General features: G+C 42.2%; 1 protein-coding gene across 8 annotated transcripts in view; it reads left to right on the top strand.

The window, feature by feature from the left end:
• dock9b (dedicator of cytokinesis 9b) overlaps nt 1-22,078 on the top strand; it is a 144,543-nt gene that overhangs the window by 7,866 nt on the left and 114,599 nt on the right. For 5 of the 8 annotated variants that reach the window (XM_034176799.1, XM_034176758.1, XM_034176747.1 and 2 more), the window contains exon 1: nt 12,548-13,187. The exons of the other annotated variants lie outside the window; for them this stretch is intronic. In XM_034176799.1, coding sequence (XP_034032690.1) covers nt 13,026-13,187 — 162 coding nt within the window. In that variant the 5' untranslated portion in view covers nt 12,548-13,025. Of the gene's footprint in view, nt 1-12,547; nt 13,188-22,078 lie in introns of those variants that run through there. 8 annotated transcript variants of the gene reach the window in all.

The raw sequence follows: 22,078 nt of genomic DNA, 5'->3' as shown, positions 1-22,078 counted from the left end.
GATTGACCTTTTAGAAACTTTGACCCCAGCTTGGCAGTTATGGAACTCTCTTCAATTCGGGGTTTTCACGTATCCCATAATCCCTTGCGTGCCAGAGAGTCGTTGCAGTCAAAACAACATAGAGAATCCACATGATGACAATTGTAAATGAATATTATACTACAAAAATGTCATTTTTTTATACTTTTCATCACGTTAATAAGAGACTGCTGCATGATACCCTGAAAACTTGCTACAACAATTATAACAAAAAATCTGTGTCTGCTACGTTTAATCTGCATGGAATTTAATAAGCGCAAACTGAATTTCAGACATATATATATTAGTCTGGAACAAAGAGGACAAACAGTGTTGTAAAGAACAATAATCAAGACGTTAAAGAGCAAACTTCACTTTCCCCCAGAACGACGTGATCAGGAAGCGAGTGTAGCTCACAGCAGCTCCCTTTGAAAATAACGGGGAGACAGCCTGTGATTCTCGCATGTTTACATAAAATAAACGCCATAACAACATCTAAAAACCCAGAGAATATATTCACGAGCGTTTTAGGCACAATATAAAAATAGTTTTATGTTGCGATGTTAATTGTGTTGTCCGTGTGCAGCGGTTAAAGTGAAGCGTGATCAGAGCGTATCAATGCAGTTCTCAATGTTACTGAGATCTCGCAGTGCAGCGAACTCTCTGAGGTTTTGCGGGATTTGAAACCTGAAAAGCCTCAATATGTGTGTTAAGTTTGGTTCAAATTGTAGTGAAGAAAAAAAAAAATCTTTGACATGTGACCCCTATGACCTTTATCCCAATGCATGCTCTTTGGCAAATTTGACCTTGCCTTGGCATGTCTGGAACCAACCAACATGTGTGCCAAGCTAAGCTTGTTGCAAACTGGAGCAATAATCAAAATTTTGATGATCTTGACCTTTTTAAAGGATCTGTTTTCTAAACTTCATCAGTGACTTGGAAATGTTTATGTTTCAACTTAACTTCAACTTATTTCATTTATATAATGCCAAAATCGCAAAGTTGCCTCAAGGCGCGTCACACAAGTAAAGTCTAACCTTACCAACCCCTTCATGTTTCCAACATGGCTGTAAAAGTAATGATTTGTAGTAACAATAGCCCTTATAGTTTGTATGTCCAATTACTTAGATGGAATATATGTTATTAATAACTCAGTCTTTGGATATGACTGCAAAATATTTTTTAGCATTAGAGGGAAGCGTGGCAGCTTTTATTTATCACAAAAGGATCAGTGTATTAAGTCATTTTAATCAGCAGTGCAGCCAGCAGTGTCTGCAAAATCTGCTCAGTGACCATGAAAATTTCCTTTGACCCAGTTATAACACAATTGCGTGTCCAACTCTCCATCGCACGTATAAAAATAACCATTAGATTAGACTGTGGAAACTGTTCAGGCTGCTTTTGGCAGTCTAGAGAATCCTTCACCCTGGCTGGATGTAGAGGATGACTGGAGGTAGAGTGCAGTAACTGGAGGCTGTGTGCTGGTTTTCCTCATTACCACAAAACAGGAACAAAATCCTTATGTGTTTTTGACTTTTAATCAAGTGGTGCACAATGATTTCCTTCTTGCCTGCCAGATTGCCTGCAGGCTAATCTTGAGATGCCAAAGCCGCGATTGTAATATAGCTTCTATTATCGTTAGACTGATTTTAAGTCTCTGATGAAACTGTTGACACGTGCCTCAAGTCGAGTTAATAACTTGCTCTTTGGGAATCATGTTGAACCTCTGTCAAATAAATTGTGTTTTTATCAGCATCTAGTTTGATTCTTTGGTAATGGTATTACATGGGCGTGAAGTGCAAAACAGAATGACAAATCAGAAAACACATTTTACAAAAAAAAAAAAAAAAACAACAACAAAAAAACCCAATGAAATTTCCCAATATAGACAACACAAGGACATTTTAGAAAACACAAATTTTCACAAAACACATGACCAAATCAGAAAATACAATAAAGTTTCACAAAGGAAAATGTTTTGTGTTCCAGGGCCACTGAAAAGAACTATGCAAATATGCAAAAAAAAAAAAAAAAAAAAAAGACCAAAAGCACTGACATGCACTGAGTGAATAGATAAACTTTGATGCATCAGGTCCATTGAACAAGTGACTTTATTCCATGGAATATACTCGTATAGATGTGCCTGACTGCTTGGTGGTTTGTGGATGCTGAATGGAGAGTACACCCTTGACAGGACCCCAGTCTACTACAGTGCTCAGTTTCACAATTTTAACTCTTGATTGATTTTTTTTTCTGTATTATCCTTTGTGCACTTTGTGACACGTGAACTGAGCCATCATTGAGGTGAAACCCCTCTGTGCCACTGAGGCCTAGTTTTGCAGAATGGCTTTTCCATTGCTCTTTACATCAAAGCTTTGCAGTGAAACCTGGCTGCCATGCTGTTTTGTCAATCACTGCTCTCCTTTGGGTGCTCTTTGAGCCACTTTGCTGTGTGTTTTGTGCAAACCTTTGATGGAATACACATCCTTAGAATTTTGTAAAGGCCTGCAGTTTGCCTGTAGAGTTTCCAGGAGCTTTAATTCACCAGGATGCGGCTGAAGCACTGCAGAAAACTATTAGAAATGATGAAGTAAGAAGCATCTTTTTCTAGTGAGTCATGAGTTTATTGTTTTTGCAGTGCCTAGAAAAGCCTGTAGGAGGCAGTACAGATATATTTCCTGCATCTTGGCAGGTTTTCTGAGTTTGTTTCAACATGCAAAGACAAAGATGTGTGTGTGTGTGGAGACGTTTTAGCTGTAAATAGCAACAACAACAGTAGTAGTAATAATAATATCTTATTTGTATGCATGCATGGTCAGCAGGACATGTGGTTAAATAAAAGACTCTTTTTCCCCACATCTGTTAAATGTCAGTGTCTTGCTGCCAGGAAACCAACATTAATCTACTGTATTGTAGTCAAAGCACCGTGCAGTAAACACTTCACTGTATTAACAAAATGAAAACAGACCCAGCCCTTTGGACTGAGCCAATCAATAGCATTTTGAGTTGAACAGTTCAATCACAGGAGTGCAGGGCAGCTGCACTTTGGCAGAAAACACATGGGGGACTCAAAGCTAATTTTGCTCAGTTTTCCTGTGTGAAAATCCTTCCTTGTGCTACTCCACCCTGAAGCCATGGCTGGTGATGCAACTGGTAAAAGTTATATGCACAGTTTCACCAGTCACAGCTCCAGAAGCCCATCCATGAAAGTTGTCATGGGTGTCTTGGTGGCTTCCCCCACTCGTCTCCATCTTACATGTTTAGTCAGTTTTTGAGAACTGTCCACTCCAGACAGATTTATCACCCAAAATCGTACTGTTTGTATTTCTTAATGATTGATGTAATGAAGTTCAAAACATATTCAGTGACTTGGAAATGTTCATAAATGTATGCTGTCATGTGTCTAAGGGCCCTGTCCCACTGGCGTTTAGGAGGATTTGCGCATGAAATGAGGAGACAAAAGCTGAGCGTCCGCAACAAAGGTGGGCGGAAATGACAAATGTCCCGGGGTGGATCAGCGAATACATGAGGAAGAAAAGCGGATATAACAGGGAACAGAAGCGAAGGCGACCGCGGAGGCGCCCCCATGAGGGGCACAGCGGCCGTGATGCACTCGCTTCATCCGTGCCCACTCTGTCTGCATGTGCAACATACCATTTGCGACCGTGATGTGGCCGTGCTGGGCACACGTCATATCTGTTTTGCACGCTGTCGCGGTCCGCCGCCAAGCTGCGCCAACCCGTCGGTTGCGGATATCAGCGGATGACAGGGGATAAGCGGCGCGTTGGTTGTGTATGTCCTGCATATGTCTTCAGTATGTGTTCAGGCAGTGATGCGGATCTCATCCGCAGCAGGATTTTTGAGCGGCTCAAAAAATCCTGCTGCGGACATGCGTGCCTCTGTGGATGATCACGGACGTGTTCGGATGGCGGCCGACTCATACAGGAATGTTACATGGTTATTGCGGTTGTTTGGCGGATGTGGGCCACTTTTGTGCACATTCCATCTGCAAATCCTGATAAACACCAGTGGGACAGGGCCCTAAAGAAAAATGGCTGGGAATGTGATGATTTGTATTAAAAATGATCTTCATTTAATTTGCAGATAGCTCAGTGGAATAAGGAGTTGGACTACTAATATGTAGACCTGAGTTCGAATCCAATTTATTGTACCTGCCTGTGTCCTTGGACAAGATACTTCATCCGCAGTGGCCCAGTCCACCCAGCTATAAATGGATCGTAGCCTTGACTGGGGAAGTAACCTGTGTCAGACTGGTGTCCCTGTTCAGTGGGAGTTGTAGACTCTGATGCACTTCCCGCTACATAATTTGGGGATAACCACTGACACAAACAGACCGCGGTGCCTATATAGGTCTGACTGTCTTCTTCTGTTCTCAATATTTAATTTGTCCAAATACTTATGGGCTGTGGAGGGACTGTGTATGAAAAACATCTATAACGCCTAAATGGTTGAGGTGCTATGTTTGTTAAAACCCTTGAATTGAGCCGACATCCAAGCACATGATGTCAAAAGGTGATGCAAGTGATACTTCTCATTTGACACAAAGCCAGTTCTGCTTCCTGTCTTACTCTACGGTTGTGAGACTTGGACATTAACCAGTGACCTAAGGCAATGACTGGATGCCTTTGGTACCAGGTTTCTTAGGAGGATCGTTGGGTACTGCTGGTATAGAAAATCTGTATGGTCTAAGTTGGAAAAGAATGGAGTCTGCCTCTGTCTTGTCTAACTGTCAGAGAATAATAAAAGTGAACATGCATGTGAACAACAGCAATCATGGCACCCACGAGTGTGTGAAGACAGATCTGGGAGCATGCAATTGTGCCCCATGTTGCTGTATTTAGGACACAACAGAACTGCCTTGGGTCCTGGATGACAGCCATCTAGGTTCAGCCCCATCTCCACAAAGTACCCGTCTATCTGTCACAGCCAGGTACAATGTGGGTGTCCCTGATGACCTGTCTACATGTTGGGGTCCTTAGCACTGAGGCAAATGTATGCTGAAGCAACCTCAGAAAAATTTGCTTCCTGGCCAAAATATTTTACCTGATGGTCCCTCACAATCCAAGTGGTGCACCTATTCTAAGTCTTTCAAAGTGACCGCTCTTGTAGTGTAAAATCATTCTACCCAAGTACAAGCTGAAGAGACCAAGTACCAAAAACATCCAGTCATCACCAAACGTAACATTTGACATCCAAGTCTCACAGCCATACAGTAAGTCACAAAGCACCTCTGAACTGGGACCTCATGTCTCCATGAAGTGTTCCTAGGTGTCTCTTGGTCTCAAAGGCTGAGGACCAGAGATATCTTCACCACTGCTGAGAATAGGGGATGTCTGTTCCAGTTCAGCACTTGTACTGTGTAGACTCATTTCTGATGGAGGAGACCAGGAATTCATTGAAAGCCTTGATCTTAGTCTTTATCGAGGACAGTCATAAAACACAGATACTTAGGCTTCTCACTCAGCTGTTCAAGTGCTTTAATGATGGTATCCATTGATTCCACAACAATCGCTGTATTATCTGTTGAGTCAAGATGAGGAATCTTTTCCACACTGACAAAGGGACCTTAACTGCTGGTCTCCACAACCCTACTGAACACCTAGTCCATGCAAGCATTGAACAGAGTAGGACTCAGAACACATCCACGAGGAATCCCAAAGTTCAAGGGAACAATCACAGATATTCTGACCCTGGCTTGCACTCACAATACCTGTGTATAGGCTGCCTATAATGTCCAGCAACTTGTTGGGGGATCCTGCAAGTTTTCAGGGTGAGACAGAGACCAGGACTGTCAATGAAAAGAAACAGTTTGCAAAAATCAATATAGGCTCCTTAAGAATGAGAGTTTTTTAGGACACCAATAGTTGTAGCCAAATTTAATAATAACACATGCGCCGTCTGTTGGCGAAACTGTGGACATCTGGTGGACTTCTCTCATATGTTTTGGGAATGTCCAAAGGTAAAGATTTTTTGGGAAAATGTAAATGGAGAGGTTAAGAAAATCTTGAATCTAAATGTACCAATGATTGAGGCTCATCGAGTAATATTAACTGGTCATCAAACAATATTTGGAAAAGAAACGCTCTACATGTTAAAGTTTTATTTTTGGTTGCCCACAAAGTAATCCCCAGCAACTGGTTAAAACCACATTCACCCACACTGATGAATGGATCCAGAGAGTAAAAACTGTGAACTCAATGGAGGAAATTACTGCGAACCCTGGCTTTAAAGATGGACTCTTACTTAAGAAATGGTTATATGTTTTACAGTATCTGGAAAAGAATCATCTTTTTGATTGATTTTTGCTGGGTATTTCTTACCATCATTGTCTTTGCTATGTCATCATTGAATTTTAGTTATCTAGCAATTTTTTCTTGTCCTCGATATTTCATACTCATTGTGAATATGGCAATGTTGGAATATCCATCCATCCATCCATTTTCTTCCGCTTTATCCAGAGTCGGGGCGTGGGGGGCAAGCTCAAGCAAACTCCGCCCAGACCTCCTGATCCACACACACCTCCCCCAGCTCCTCCGGGGAACCCCAAGGCGTTCCCAAGCCAGCCGAGAGATGTAGTCCCTCCAGCGTGTCTGGGTCTTCCCGGGGCCTCCTCCCAATGGGATGTGCCCGGAACACCTCTCCAGCGAGGCGTCCAGGGGCCATCCGGAAAAGATGCCCGAGCCACCTCAACTGACTCCTTTCGACGTGGAGGAGCAGCAGCTCGACTAATTGGTGTGCTTCTTTGTCAAGAAATGTTTTGTTTTAATAAAAAGTTCCAAAAAAATCAATATAGGCTGCAAAAAATGCTACGATATTAGTGCTTGGGTTTAGTTAGTGCTCCCAGAACTGGAATGTCATCGATGGATTGGGTGGGAGGGGTCCGTACATTACATCTACTGTAGCACCAACCACTCAGGAACAGCAGGGAATGTCTGAGTGCCACTTTAACACATCCTGACATCCTTATGTGATGTAATCTGGTCCAAATCCTGAATCCACTTTGTATTTGCTCTTGGCTGTTTTGCAGCATCATGCTCTCTCAGTACGTCAGCTGCTGATGAAATATTTACACCAGCCAACAGTGAGAAGCACATAAACATCCAGAAAATTGTTTGCTGTTTACACCAGTTAGCATACCCTGAACACTCTGTGCATTAAAGCTCCTGGAGTGACTGAGTATGCTTTCATGGTAATTATCTCTGCCAAGGAGCGAGTTATGCTGCTGTTTGCTGCCTTATTAGCAGCAGGATTGCACAATCAAGCATTTTACATCTAACGTAGTGAAATGCTTAGTTCTAATTTGGAATACAACCAAATACACTTGGGACAGGTGGTTTCACTAGAATGACTTTATGATGGTTGAACAGTTACTTAGGGAGACTTAGATGAGAAGTATCACCTGCATTGTGAGGGGACGTCAACTATGTTTTGGGCATGTGGCACATTTCTCTGGAGAACGCAGGTGTAATGGCGAGACTAAAGATCCATGGGCAGAGAACGACACAGGTTAATGGGTAAAATTGGGTTTTGTTTCCCACAATTTCTTCTATTAAATCCATCAGAACAGACGACACAGGAAACGAACAGACAAGGAATCCCGTTAAACAAGTAGAAGGGTTGATGCAACAGCTAGCAAACACTACTAAGGCTAATGTCAGGTAACGCATTGTGGAAGCATAGGTCAGCAACAGTAAAACACAACACAAGGAGATAATCATAGATAATTGGCAAAGCTTCTGGGGAAAACCTGGTCTTGTTAGGAGAGACAGCATCCATCCCACTTTGGATGGAGCAGCTCTCATTTCTAGAAATCTGGCCAATTTTCTTAAATCCTCCAAACCGTGACTTCCAGGTTGGGACCAGGAAGCAGAGTTGTAGTCTTACACACCTCTCTGCAAGCTTCTCTCCCCCTGCCATCCCCTCATTACCACAATCCCCGTAGAGACGGTGCCTGCTCCCAGACCACCAAATAACCAGCAAAATCTATTTAAGCATAAAAATTCAAAAGAAAAATAATATAGCACCTTCAACTGCACCACAGACTAAAACAGTTAAATGTGGTCTATTAAAACATTAGGTCTCTCTCTTCTAAGTCCCTGTTAGTAAATGATATAATAATTGATCAACATATGATTTATTCTGCCTTACAGAAACCTGGTACAGCAGGATGAATATGGTAGTTTAAATTGAGTCAACACCCCCGAGTCACACTAACTTCCAGAATGCGCGTAGCACGGGCCGAGGCGGAGGATTAGCAGGAATCTTCCATTCCAGCTTATTAATTAATCAAAACCCAGACAGAGCTTTAATTCATTTGAAAGCTGGACTCTTAGTCTTGTCCATCCAAATTGGAAAGTCCCAAAAAACCAGTTTTATTTGTTATTATCTATCGTCCACCCTGGTCGTTACGGTGAGTTTCTCTGTGAATTTTCAGACCTTTTGTCTGACTTAGTGCTTAGCTCAGATAAGATAATTATAGTGGGCGCTTTTAACATCCACACAGATGCTGAGAAGACAGCCCAACACTGCATTAATCTAGTATTAGACTCAATTGGCCATTTGCTCAAAATGTAAATGAGTCCACCCACCACTTTAATCATATCTTAGATCTTGTTCTGACTTATGGTATGGGAAATTGAAGACTTAACAGTATTCCCTGAAAACTCCCTTCTGTCTGATCACTTCTTAATAACATTTACATTTACTCTGATGGACTATCCAGCAGTGGGGAATAAGTTTCATTACACTAGAAGTCTTTCAGAAAGCGCTGTAACTAGGTTTTAAGGATATGATTCCTTCTTTATGTTCTCTAATGCCATATACCAACACAGTGCAGAGTAGCTACCTAAACTCTGTAAGTGAGATAGAGTATCTCATCAATAGTTTTACATCCTCATTGAAGACAACTTTGGATGCTGTAGCTCTGAAAAAGAGAGGTTTAAATCAGAAGTGCCTGACTCCGTGGTATAACTCACAAACTCGCAGCTTAAAGCAGATAAACCGTACGTTGGAGAGGAAATGGCGTCTCACTAATTTAGAAAATCTTCACTTAGCCTGGAAAAAGAGTCTGTTGCTCTATAAAAAAGCCCTCCGTAAAGCTAGGACATCTTACTACTCATCACTAATTGAAGAAAATAAGAACAACCCCAGGTTTCTTTTCAGCACTGTAGCCAGGCTGACAAAGAGTCAGAGCTCTATTGAGCCGAGTATTCCTTTAACTTTAACTAGTAATGACTTCATGACTTTCTTTGCTAATAAAATTTTAACTATTAGAGAAAAAATTACTCATAACCATCCCAAAGATGTATCGTTATCTTTGGCTGCTTTCAGTGATGCTGGTATTTGGTTAGACTCTTTCTCTCCGATTGTTCTGTCTGAGTTATTTTCATTAGTTACTTCATCCAAACCATCAACATGTCTATTAGACCCCATTCCTACCAGGCTGCTCAAGGAAGCCCTACCATTATTTAATGCTTCGATCTTAAATATGATCAATCTATCTTTATTAGTTGGCTATGTACCACAGGCTTTTAAGGTGGCAGTAATTAAACCAGTACTTAAAAAGCCATCACTTGACCCAGCTATCTTAGCTAATTATAGGCCAATCTCCAACCTTCCTTTTCTCTCAAAAATTCTTGAAAGGGTAGTTGTAAAACAGCTAACTGATCATCTGCAGAGGAATGGTCTATTTGAAGAGTTTCAGTCAGGTTTTAGAATTCATCATAGTACAGAAACAGCATTAGTGAAGGTTACAAATTATCTTCTTATGGCCTCAGACAGTGGACCCATCTCTGTGCTTGTTCTGTTAGACCTCAGTGCTGCTTTTGATACTGTTGACCATAAAATTTTATTACAGAGATTAGAGCATGCCATAGGTATTAAAGGCACTGCACTGCGGTGGTTTGAATCATATTTATCTAATAGATTACAATTTGTTCATGTAAATGGGGAATCTTCTTCACAGACTAAGGTTAATTATGGAGTTCCACAAGGTTCTGTGCTAGGACCAATTTTATTCACTTTATACATGCTTCCCTTAGGCAGTATTATTAGACGGCATTGCTTAAATTTTCATTGTTACGCAGATGATACCCAGCTTTATCTATCCATGAAGCCAGAGGACACACACCAATTAGCTAAACTGCAGGATTGTCTTACAGACATAAAGACATGGATGACCTCTAATTTCCTGCTTTTAAACTCAGATAAAACTGAAGTTATTGTACTTGGCCCCACAAATCTTAGAAACATGGTGTCTAACCAGATCCTTACTCTGGATGGCATTACCCTGACCTCTAGTAATACTGTGAGAAATCTTGGAGTCATTTTTGATCAGGATATGTCATTCAAAGCGCATATTAAACAAATATGTAGGACTGCTTTTTTGCATTTACGCAATATCTCTAAAATTAGAAAGGTCTTGTCTCAGAGTGATGCTGAAAAACTAATTCATGCATTTATTTCCTCTAGGCTGGACTATTGTAATTCATTATTATCAGGTTGTCCTAAAAGTTCCCTGAAAAGCCTTCAGTTAATTCAAAATGCTGCAGCTAGAGTACTAACGGGGACTAGAAGGAGAGAGCATATCTCACCCATATTGGCCTCTCTTCATTGGCTTCCTGTTAATTCTAGAATAGAATTGAAAATTCTTCTTACTTATAAGGTTTTGAATAGTCAGGTCCCATCTTATCTTAGTGACCTCATAGTACCATATCACCCCAATAAAGCGCTTCGCTCTCAGACTGCAGGCTTACTTGTAGTTCCTAGGGTTTGTAAGAGTAGAATGGAAGGCAGAGCCTTCAGCTTTCAGGCTCCTCTCCTGTGGAACCAGCTCCCAATTCGGATCAGGGAGACAGACACCCTCTCTACTTTTAAGATTAGGCTTAAAACTTTCCTTTTTGCTAAAGCTTATAGTTAGGGCTGGATCAGGTGACCCTGAACCATCCCTTAGTTATGCTGCTATAGACTTAGACTGCTGGGGGGTTCCCATGATGCACTGAGTGTTTCTTTCTCTTTTTGCTCTGTATGCACCACTCTGCATTTAATCATTAGTGATTGATCTCTGCTCCCCTCCACAGCATGTCTTTTTCCTGGTTCTCTCCCTCAGCCCCAACCAGTCCCAGCAGAAGACTGCCCCTCCCTGAGCCTGGTTCTGCTGGAGGTTTCTTCCTGTTAAAAGGGAGTTTTTCCTTCCCACTGTCGCCAAGTGCTTGCTCACAGGGGGTCGTTTTGACCATTGGGGTTTTTACGTAATTATTGTATGGCCTTGCCTTACAATATAAAGCGCCTTGGGGCAACTGTTTGTTGTGATTTGGTGCTATATAAATAAAATTGATTGATTGATTGAAGGAAACAATGTGAGAATGCAGGCATGGCAGGCAGCTAATTTAGCACTTGAGTGGAGTAATAGTGATTGCTAAAACGTTATTGAAACAATTAACATGGAAGACAGCGTGCGAGTGAAACCAGAAAGCTGTATACAGGAAGTAAAGCTGTTGAAGACAAACACATAACAGATCTGAAAGTAAAAGTGCAAGGATTAACTAACTTGTAAGAGAATGTAACATGGAAAATTAACAAGGAAGAGAGGTTCACTAGCGAACGAGAGGATGGGTTATAATAAAAAATAATGCAAATAATAATAATAAACCTGTAGGAATACAAGGAAACAAGAATAAATATTATGAAGAAAGATATCAAAAATTCAATAGACAGAAAACAGACAACCAGGAACATGAACTATGGCAGCAGGTGCCTGAGTGTTGAGGACCCCAGCAGCTGGAGAACACCAGACCACACGCCCCTGTTTCTTCACCTGGCTGGGGCAAATAGATGAGCAATTTTGAGAGGTGGAGATGTAAAGGTGTCTGCCTCAATGGTTGCCGTCCAGGACCCATGGTGGTTCTATTGTGTGCCCTGAATTAAAACAAAAAGAATTAAATTGCATGAATCTGTGTCAAACATGAAAGGCGCGGCTGTTGCCCTCTTTGGGCGCCCCTTCAGCTCATCATTGAAGCCCTCCGTCTGACATCAGGACTTCCTGGTTTGTCTCAGTTGTCCTGTGACTTGTGAGGATTGATGGATGAGTCCAGTTCACTAACACACAGGTTATGATGACTTAAGTCATTCCTTTTTATGTCTTAGAGGACATGCAGATGATGTCATAAAGATGTCTGTGTCTCTTGTAAGGTCACTGTGCAGCATGAAGGCAGCAGTGTTTGTGTGTGTGAGGGGGCGTGTCCTTGGTGCCAACAGTGTGCATTTACTGTTGACAATGCATGCAGAGTCAGAAAAATAACTGAGCTGAGAAAGCGAGGAAGGGAGGGAGCCAGCTGGAGAGAGCGGAGTCAGTGACGGAGGTGGTGACCAGAGGAAACGAAGTGAAAGTAACGGGCATGAATGAGAGGAGCGGGACGATGGAGAGCTCCTGGAGAAGTGAAGATGATGTGAATGCTGAAAGACTGATGAGGAAGATAAAATTGTTAAGATAACACAGCACGTTTGAGAAAAGAGAGACGGAAAGGCAACAGAGAGAGAGAGAGAAGTGAGAGCATCTGAGCATTCTCCTCCATCAGGAGGAGGAAGGAGGCAAAGAGAGCGAGCTGGAGAATGAACAGCTCAGCTTCTTTCCGCTGCATCCCTCATCCTCCCATCACTGCTGAGCAGTGCAGCGGAGGATCCGTCTCAGCGGCTCAGGAGCTTTTACACTTGGCTGGAGATCTGCTTTCAAAGCTCGGGGTTGTGTTTCAAGCAGAAAGATTATGAGCTCTCCTCAACTACAGGAGAGAAAACAAAAAGATATCTGAGTGAATGCACATCCAGTTATTGCACCTCAAGGAGATCCTGGAGGAATTCCAGATCTTTAAGGGTACTTTCTTCCCAGATGACTGCATGCCAAAATCGGGGAAAGAAGGCGAGAAGATGCTTTGAGGTGAGAAACACATAAAGCAGTTCCTGCGTGGTGACACTGACTGTTTGCTGGTACGATGGGGTGCACCACCAGTGTGGTTCTTTTGGAGGGGCTCCGATCCATCCTTGAGAGGAACTGTGGCTACATTAAGGGAGCGGTGGAGATGGGGGCGCTGGAGGAGGAAGAGGAAACACTCAGCCTGAGGTTTTCTCAACTGTGGATTCCCACCACAGCTCTGGTAAATATAACCTTCCTCTTGACATTTATCCTTACAAAATCCAGTCTGTCCAGTCTTTTCTAAAAAAAAATAACAGATGAAAAAAGAAAATTAGAACTGAAAATGTACAGTTGAACAAAAGAAAATGCTCGTGGAAATGACCAGTAAGTAGACAAACTAACTTTATTATACTGGATGTCATCTAGAAAAAGCACAAAACTGGCTGTGTCATTAGATAACATTCATTTAAAATTATTTTCCACAAGTAACATACTATTTTTAAACTTTAGGCATTTCCTGTAAAGCTTCCTAATTAATAATTTGTTAAGTGTGAAAGTGGGGTCGATATTTACTCTTTCTAGCCTTCACTGATTGAGGCACAATTAATAATGTTGTAATAATTTTTATATAATAATTTTAGTTGCGCTTACAAAGTGCTGCAAAAACAAAGTGAAATACAATGAAAAAATAAATACTACCTTTTACCATAATATTGATTTTTAAAACAATGAATAAAGTAGGAAATACATAAAATTGAAATTTAAAACACAGAGCTAAAACATTTTGCTACCATTACTGATTATAGGCAAGAACTAAAATGTAAGTTTACTTTTAAACACTGCAGTAGAACTCAAATTAAGTCATTGTGTTTGTTCAGGGGTGGTTAGGGTTAGATCTTGCCCCTGTGAGGCACCGGGGGAAACATAGGCTGTGATTTGGCATTGTGTAAATAAACTGAGTTGAATATTCTGGCTGCTTCATTTGGGAAATTTTTCTTCAGCGTCAGTGCCCAAAATGAAGATGAATTACAACTTGTTTTTTAAAGTCCCTGTCACGTTGAGACTTCACTGATAAAACTAGCGGGCATTTATTCCACGTCACGCAAACAGGATCACAGCTGCACATGTGACCATGCAACGTCTATTTTCTTATGATATGTCTTATGATATATTATTATGATATGTCCATTTTCTTGAACCGCTTGGGTGGGTAGGGAGAGTTCCCATGGATAAAAGCTTTTCAACTGACCATCCCTGGTTCTCAAGACCAGGCACCTAGTGGCTCTACTCTACACTATTCTACTATTCTGTTCTAAGTAAGTCCCTTCAGCTGCTCCCTTGTTTGCACTCGGGGTCGCCACAGCAATCCCAGGTGATCTGCATGTTGAATTGGCACAGGTTTTACGCCGGATGCCCTTCCTGATGCAACTCCACATTACATGGAGAAATGTGGCGGGGTGGGATTTGAACCCGGAACCTTCTGCACTGAAACTCTTCCTTTTTTAGATATTTAGATATACCTTAGTATACACTAGTATAGTTCTACCTTAGAATTGGAATATATTATAGAAGACATACCTTACTGAATTTTCATGTCCTGTGGGTATATGGACATTGTGCATTAATATGAGTGAGCTCTGCAATGAAAGACATTGCTAGGATTGAAATAAACTTAACATTGTCTTTCTAGCCCTATTGGTTGTGGAGATATCTTGCGGTGTTAAAATCCAACCCCTCGTCTGTGTTGTGACACCTGGGTAATGGATCAAGTAGGGGATTGCCTGTTAGGGTGAAATATGGTGAAGACCTTGTTCCTTGGCTGCTACAGCAACCATGAAGGCCCAGAGGAACATCGAACACAAGACAGCTAACAAGAGCTCTGGTGAAACAGTGGATCAGGCAGAGGAGGTGATGGCTTGTAACACCCCGTTTACACCGAGTCCACAACCAATGTACGATTGAAAAATGGCCTCTGCTCACCCTCACTCTCATTGACTCTCACTGGGGTTGCAGGCTGGTCTCAATGGGGTCCCCTGGTGGTCAGAAAAAGATCCCTCTCGGTCTCCATCGGTCTCCAACAGGTGTTCGAGTGTATTGAATTGTTTAAAACACTTGCACAAGTTGTGTGACCTGGTCACAGATATATGGATCTCATTATCGGTCTTGATAAACTCACATGCCCCAACTCACTCTCAACTTGATCCTATGGGTCATAATAGACTCTCAATTCACTCTGCATGGGGTTGCATCAATGATCGCGAATATTGACATGTCACTCGCACAATTCAGGTCGCAATGCAAACTCATTGTCAACGCAAATAACAGATCACAACGCAGACCAGGCAAGACTTGAAGAGTTGACAAAATGCCAAGATATCATGATGTTGTAGGTCTTATATAGGTCTCAGTCTGGTGTACATGGGGCATAGCCTTGGACAAGGCTAAGGATCTGTCAAAGACTGTGTGTTTCTGCATCAGTCCCAGATGTACACTTTCTCCATGTCCACCATCCTGTCCAGGAATTGATCAAGAGATGATCTTCCTCACCATGAGGGATTGCCATGACAACGATACCCTGGAAAATCTTATTTTTTGGTGGGGGGGGGGGCTGTATTTCTGTTGACCTTCCTGTAATCATCTAGAGACTTTGACCCAAGAAAACTAATTCAAAATATACTCAACTGTTTCTGAGTTATTTTGTAGAACACACTCATTATTATAATACACTGCACTGCCGCTGGAGAGTTTGATACCTCTGACATGCAGTAGCTGTCATCCAGTGCTTCCATTTCTGAACAGATTGTAGAAGAAAAAATAAATCGCAAATAAGGACACACACTGTGCCTGAGCTGAGTCCGTATGCCTGAATGCAGCTCTAAATGGGTTTGGCTCTCTGCAGTCAATCACCGACCCAGATAACAATAATGAGTATTTTCCCCATCATCTCTTTTTGAGAATGGAAACTAGATTTTTTTTTTTTTTTTTTTTTTAAAGGACAGTAGAACCTTTTTGGACATAAAAAAAAAAAAAAAATTATTTACTGAACAGGTCAGCATAAATCTGGATAGTAATCAGACTCACCTGAGGTACAGCATTCGGAAGCCAAATTTAACAGCCACTGCTGCGATCACACAGAAGCTTCACACTTGGGCTGAAGAAGTTTAATTAAGTCAGAATGGGTACAGGTTTATCGAAATAAAATCGAGAACTTTTTCCCTGGTGTTACCGTTCTCCAACTGTAGCCATGTTGTCTGCCACATAGATTTATTCACTACATTAAACTACTTACCCGAGGTTGGCACCATCAACCATCTACCAGCAGCCTGCGCCGTGTTAAGTCAATGAGATTTAATGGCCGATCAATAGTGAGGGAGTTGAGCAGGATTGCTAGTGTGTGTTGTGTCAAGGACACACACAGTGAAAGCCACTGTCACTGTTTGTTTCCATTATAGGGTCCATGTGAGTGTGTGAGTGTAGGATATGTGGACGTTTTGCACTATAAGTGAGGTTTGAGATCAGTCTTCTGCCATCAGAGGGAATTAGGGAAGTCCCCTCTGACATGTCACATTTAAGTGGTCCCCCGTGTATTCCCCTGCACTACCTGGCACGGTGGTACAATATCAACCACAAGACGACAGACCACTGACAGACCTTCTGCACACTGTAATGTGATAAACCATCGTGTGTGACACGTTGCATGAGGAAAGGATTCCCAGCTGTCTGTGCAGATGTGTGTTTCTGTGCACAGTGTGAGTGCAGGGGGATCTGTCAGAGAGGTTTCACTATTTTTCAAGCAACACCCTCACACGCTCTCTCCGAGGCGCCTGTAGTGATGGTTGGCTCCCAAACATTACGTCAGCCGGCCCTTATGCAATTCTCCGCAGACTCGTGTGACGCTTTGTGTGTGTGTGTGTGTGTGCAGATTTCACATGGGACGGGTGTGGAAGCCTCTCACTTTCTAATGAGTTCAAGCTGTAGAGAAACAAACTGACGCCATCCTCCATTCTCCTCATCCCACATGCCCTCTCCCTCCTACACGTTCCTTTTTGACAACTTTTTACATCAGCATCTTGTGCAGATGGCCCCGTACACTACTTTTTTTCCTCATCATGTGCACTGTGATGCAAAACTCCCCCTGCTGGTGATACTGCTGGCAGTGATGGGTCCAGGAAGTGCGATGGTGTGAGAGTGCTTCAGACATGCAAGTGAATAAATCGGGGTGACCTCAGCACCGTGAGGGCTTTGACAAGAGGCTGATTATCATGCTGAGCTGGTGACGCTGTCACTGAGGCCTCGGCAGGTCAATGGGGACACAATATAGTCAGCAGTTTATGATGGAAACAAGTGAAACACTTCACCCCAACGGATTCACCAAGACCACATAGTAAGTTTTCCCAACTGGTTTAATGTCTAATTACTTCTATACTGGTGAAGCCAATAAAGCAGCATTCGCACCTGGATGAGTTCTGTGCCGGGTTTTCCCAAGCAGTGTCTTAACACGGATTGTTTTTGTCCCAGGGGGAGGTCGTGCCTTAATGTTGAGGACCCCGACGGCTGGAAAAGACCAAGGGGGTGCCCGCATTTGAACTGGCTGTAGCAGATATTTGGTTACTTTTGAGAGGTGTGAATGGACCCGTGTTTGCCATCTAGGACCCAAAGCATTTCTCTAGTGTCGTGATGCATGACCCCAGCATGCGCTCTCAGAGCAGACTTGGAAAAATTTCTACAGCTTCACCGGAGAAGCGCTCTGCTCCGGGGAACATAGTTCAGACTCAACGCAACTTGACATTTGATTTTCACAGCCTGCTCAAAAAGAATTAACAGCGTGTACGCCACATTTGCCAGAATTTTCGTTGACCCTTGGTTGTTCCGAGCCGAGCGCAAGTCCGCCGAAGGAGGATGGGAGTCTGGCTGAGTTCCCAAAATTTTTGAACATGTTCAGCGAGTTTAATGGATCTTTGGCAACTTGTGAATACAAATTGTGCACAACAAACAACTTATCTGACTACTGTTGGTCCAAATGCCTGATTTTCCTAGGTTTTGCAAAGCCTTGGCATGTACCCGGAAAAGAAAGTGATGGGATGAATGCATAGATATATGAATGAATCCATCATCTCCAGTTGTCAAAATAATAACTCAAACATAAGTGATATCATCTGGGATCTCACCACATTAAACAGGCATAAAATAAAGATAAACTGATTCAAACTTGGTGGAATTTAGTGCGCCAAACCAATCCAAACAGCAGCTTTTTTATTTTAAATTAAATTTTTCTTATCTAATATCCCATAGACCAACCTGCCAGGTGTTGAAATCCAACACCTCGTCTGCAGTATGACACCTGGGCAATGGACCAAGTAAGATATTAGCTGTGACGAAATGTGTTGGGGAGCTTGTGTGCCCTGTGGCTGCTATGATAGCCATGAAGGTCCAACAGGAACCCTGACATGAGATGGCTACAAGGGCTCTGGAGAAATAAGAAGTCCTCAATGGTGGATCAGATGAAGGTGGTCATGGCCTGTGACCCTACGGCTGCAAAAATGGATGAAGACAGAAGCAGGTCTTCAAACTCCAGTCGTCTGGGATTACCCAGCCATTGCAGCAGGATGAGGATCTGTCACAGACCGTGTTTGTCGGCATGCAACAACGTTCCCACATTAAACAAATCCACAGACGGACATCTCAAGATTTGCTACCATACCAACATCAGTGTCCTGTGTGGAACCAAGCATCAAGTACTAGCTTCAGTGGGTGGGTCATGTCATTAGTATGGATGACAGACAACCTCCCAAGTGGATCTACTCCCAGCTGCGCAAAGGAAAATGGTCCAGCGGAGTGCAGAAGAAAAGTTCCCAGGACCTTCTGAAGCACAACCTTAAGAGCTGGTCCATTGACTGGAAAACCTGGGAAGAACCCATGAGGGATGGAACCAGCTGGCAAGCAATGATCTATACATGAGTGTAGATCCTGACCGGCAGAAGTCTCCCCCAGGAACCATGTGCAGCATCTGTCAGAAACAGTACGCATCAAGAGTGGGCCTGTTCAGTAATCTTCGGGTCCATTGTTCCATTCCGTTCAGGAATCGATTGCCACCAAGGAATTGTTATGATGGATGAATTGGGAGGAGGGGAGGGGTGTTCCAAACTCTCCTGTACCCCCCGGTCCCCCTTTAATTCAAACTATTTCTGCACAGTAAAATCACCAGTGTAAAACTAACACTGACAGTGTTAAATTAACACTGCCAGTGTAGATATGGTCCTACTCTGTGTGGGACCATATCTTCACTGTCAGTGTTAATTTAACACTGGTGATTTTATTGTGTAGCGGTACCAGTAGCCAGGCTCTCAATTTGGTCAGATTTCAAAAATAGGACATTAGTTGACGTCCAACTTTTCACCTTAACAGCACGAGACACATCCCCTGCAAAACAGGTATGTGTGTCAGGGTATCATGAGCATACTACTGACAACTGATCCCATGACTATGATATTTCCAACAAGTGAGGCTAAATATAAGAAGAACAACAGTGAGCCAAGAACTGACCCCTGAGGTACATCACTTGATGTAGCAAATCTGTAGCAAAACTATACAACTGTATGTTGCAGAAGCATAATCCACTAATATTGACCAACATGCAGAATGAGTTGTTGCATTACCGAAGGTATTGTTGAGCCAAATCGGGGATCCGTCGACCCATTTCTCTGATCTAATACTGATTATGACCGTGGCCGCTAGAAGCATCGACCTCTCCACGTGGCCCCTTCAGCAGAGTGTCACAGTCTCTTTGCACATCTTCGGCACAGTTTCCTGTTTTTTTTTAAAAGAAGTTATTCCACTGAATGGAAGAGTTCAGCGAGTCCCTTTGAAGTGAGTACAGTTAAAACAAGCTATGCAAATTACGCAGCGTGCCTCACACATCAGAGGCTCCTGCAGTACAAACCCACACAAAGACACACACTCTTGCCAGCTCTCTGTGTTATATTTTGTTCGGAGCGCTGACACTGGAAGTGCAGCAGAGCGACACCTGCCTTTGATGTTCCTGACCCGTGGTGTGCCATCAGCAGTATCTGACATCCCACCTCTCGTCCCATCGTTCTGTGCTGCCAAACTTTAAAAAAAAATTGAGATAACAGGATTGGTTATAAATCCCACCGTTGAACCGGGAACAGACTGCGGTTATTAATTGGGAGCTTGGGAACATGAGCGCGACTTTATGTGGAATACAAGACAAAAGGGACAATAAGAACAAAAGTTTTCTTTATTAACAACTGAACAACTTGACAGAGAAAAGAGGGGCGGCTCAAGTCGTTCTGGTGCAGCAGGACTGTGTGTGTGTGTGTGTGTGTGTGTTTATGCAGACCCTGCTGTGGGTGCCTGCTGCACCAAAGTTCAAAGCAGACCCAAATATTATCTGGGAGTGGAACTTTATTGACACTCCAACATGTGCACAGGTCCCAGCTTTCTTCAGTCAGGTCCACAAGTATTTGGACAAGTCATTGGATGGATACATTTTCAAGTTGATGTTTTTCCAAATCTTGGACTTCATTTCCATCAGTCATGGCATAGGCTGTTCTCAAACACTGAGTGACCATGCAAGGAGACTTGTGAGGGAAGCCATCAAGGCACCCATGACAGTTCTGAAAGAATTATAGGCTTTTGTGATTGTGATTGGAGAAACCAGGAATGGTGGAATATTTGCTTGTTGCATCATCATTCACATTTTCTTGGAGTGGAGTAGAGAAGGATTTTAAAACAAGAAAAGTGGTCAGATCTTGTCTTTGGTTTCCCATGTGCCTTCTGGCAAACTGCAGATGAAAGTTTGCATGTTCTTTTTCAGAAAATCTTCCTCTATACCACTTCATCATGAAACTGTATAACTGGTGATGCAACAGACAAAATGCACGATCCACAGTGTGTCCAACCACAACCACAGAAGCCTAAACCTCCATCACAGATGTTTGTCTGTCTTATGGCTTCCCTCACCAGTCTCCTTCCAGTATGGTCACTCAGTTCTTGAGAACTGTCTACTTGACACAGATTTACCACAGAGTACCATGTTTGTATTTCTTAATGATTGATGTAAATAAAGTCCAAGACATATTTAGTGACTTGGAAATGTTCACGTATCCGTCCCCTGACTTGTCTCCAAAAAGCTAGCTGTAAACTTGATTATTTAATCCTCATATTTAGTATAAATTTCCACTATTACAACTTTTTTAATGTTTTATAGGCCTTACATGAAGGAATGGATGTATATTAACAAATTAAGTTTACCACTCAAAACACATGGAATATCTTGGGTTCATGCTGTCTGCAATGAAGTAGAAGTCAAAGTAAACGTAAGAATTACTGTTTGTTTTGTTTTTTGTTTGTTTGGTTGTTTTTTTTTTGCATCTTCCATATCGTTCCAGCTTATTCTGTTTTGGTGTTGGAACATTCCTGCTACAGTTGGCCACAAGGTACATGAGTGACCCAAATCTGGAGTTTTATTTTCTTGTATGACAATGAATTCCCCCCCCCCCCCCCCACACACACACACATACACACCACCACCATCATCGTGAAGCTGTGACTGCTAATGCAACAGACGAAGCCTATAACTCATTCAGAGTTGTCATGGGTGTCTTGGTGGCTTCCCTCACCAGTGTCTGTCTTGCACAGTCACTCTGTTTTTGAGGTGTCTATTCCAGACAGATTTACTACACGGTACCATAGTCTTTGTATTTTCTTATCTAAAGCAGCCTTTCTCAAATAGTGGTCTGTGAGTATATTGGTAAAATATATATTAAAATATATTTTAATTTAATATCATATTCTAACAGAAATGTGATTCTTAAAATGACTCCAAAGTGTCATAGATAGAAGGATGTTTTTTTTGTTTTGTTTTGTTTATTGCATATCTTGGGACTTAGGTGGTCCACAAGGTTTATTTATTTATTTATTATTATTGGGTCAAGTGGTCCGTGGTCTGAAAACGTTACTAAACAAATTCTTATGGGGTCTGAAAATGGAAGGTTAATATTTTAAAAAGGTTGTAACTCCTAAATTTCATTCTTTAGTTTCAACCCTTTGAATTAAAGCTGAAAATCTGTGCCTCAAACACATCCTGATTGTTTAATTTCAAATCCACTG

The sequence above is a fragment of the Thalassophryne amazonica genome, chromosome 1 (assembly GCF_902500255.1).
Source record: "Thalassophryne amazonica chromosome 1, fThaAma1.1, whole genome shotgun sequence".
Classification (NCBI taxonomy): Eukaryota; Metazoa; Chordata; class Actinopteri; order Batrachoidiformes; family Batrachoididae; genus Thalassophryne; species Thalassophryne amazonica.
Note: the sequence above shows the minus strand (reverse complement) of the source record. Positions and strands in the feature narration are given on the sequence as shown.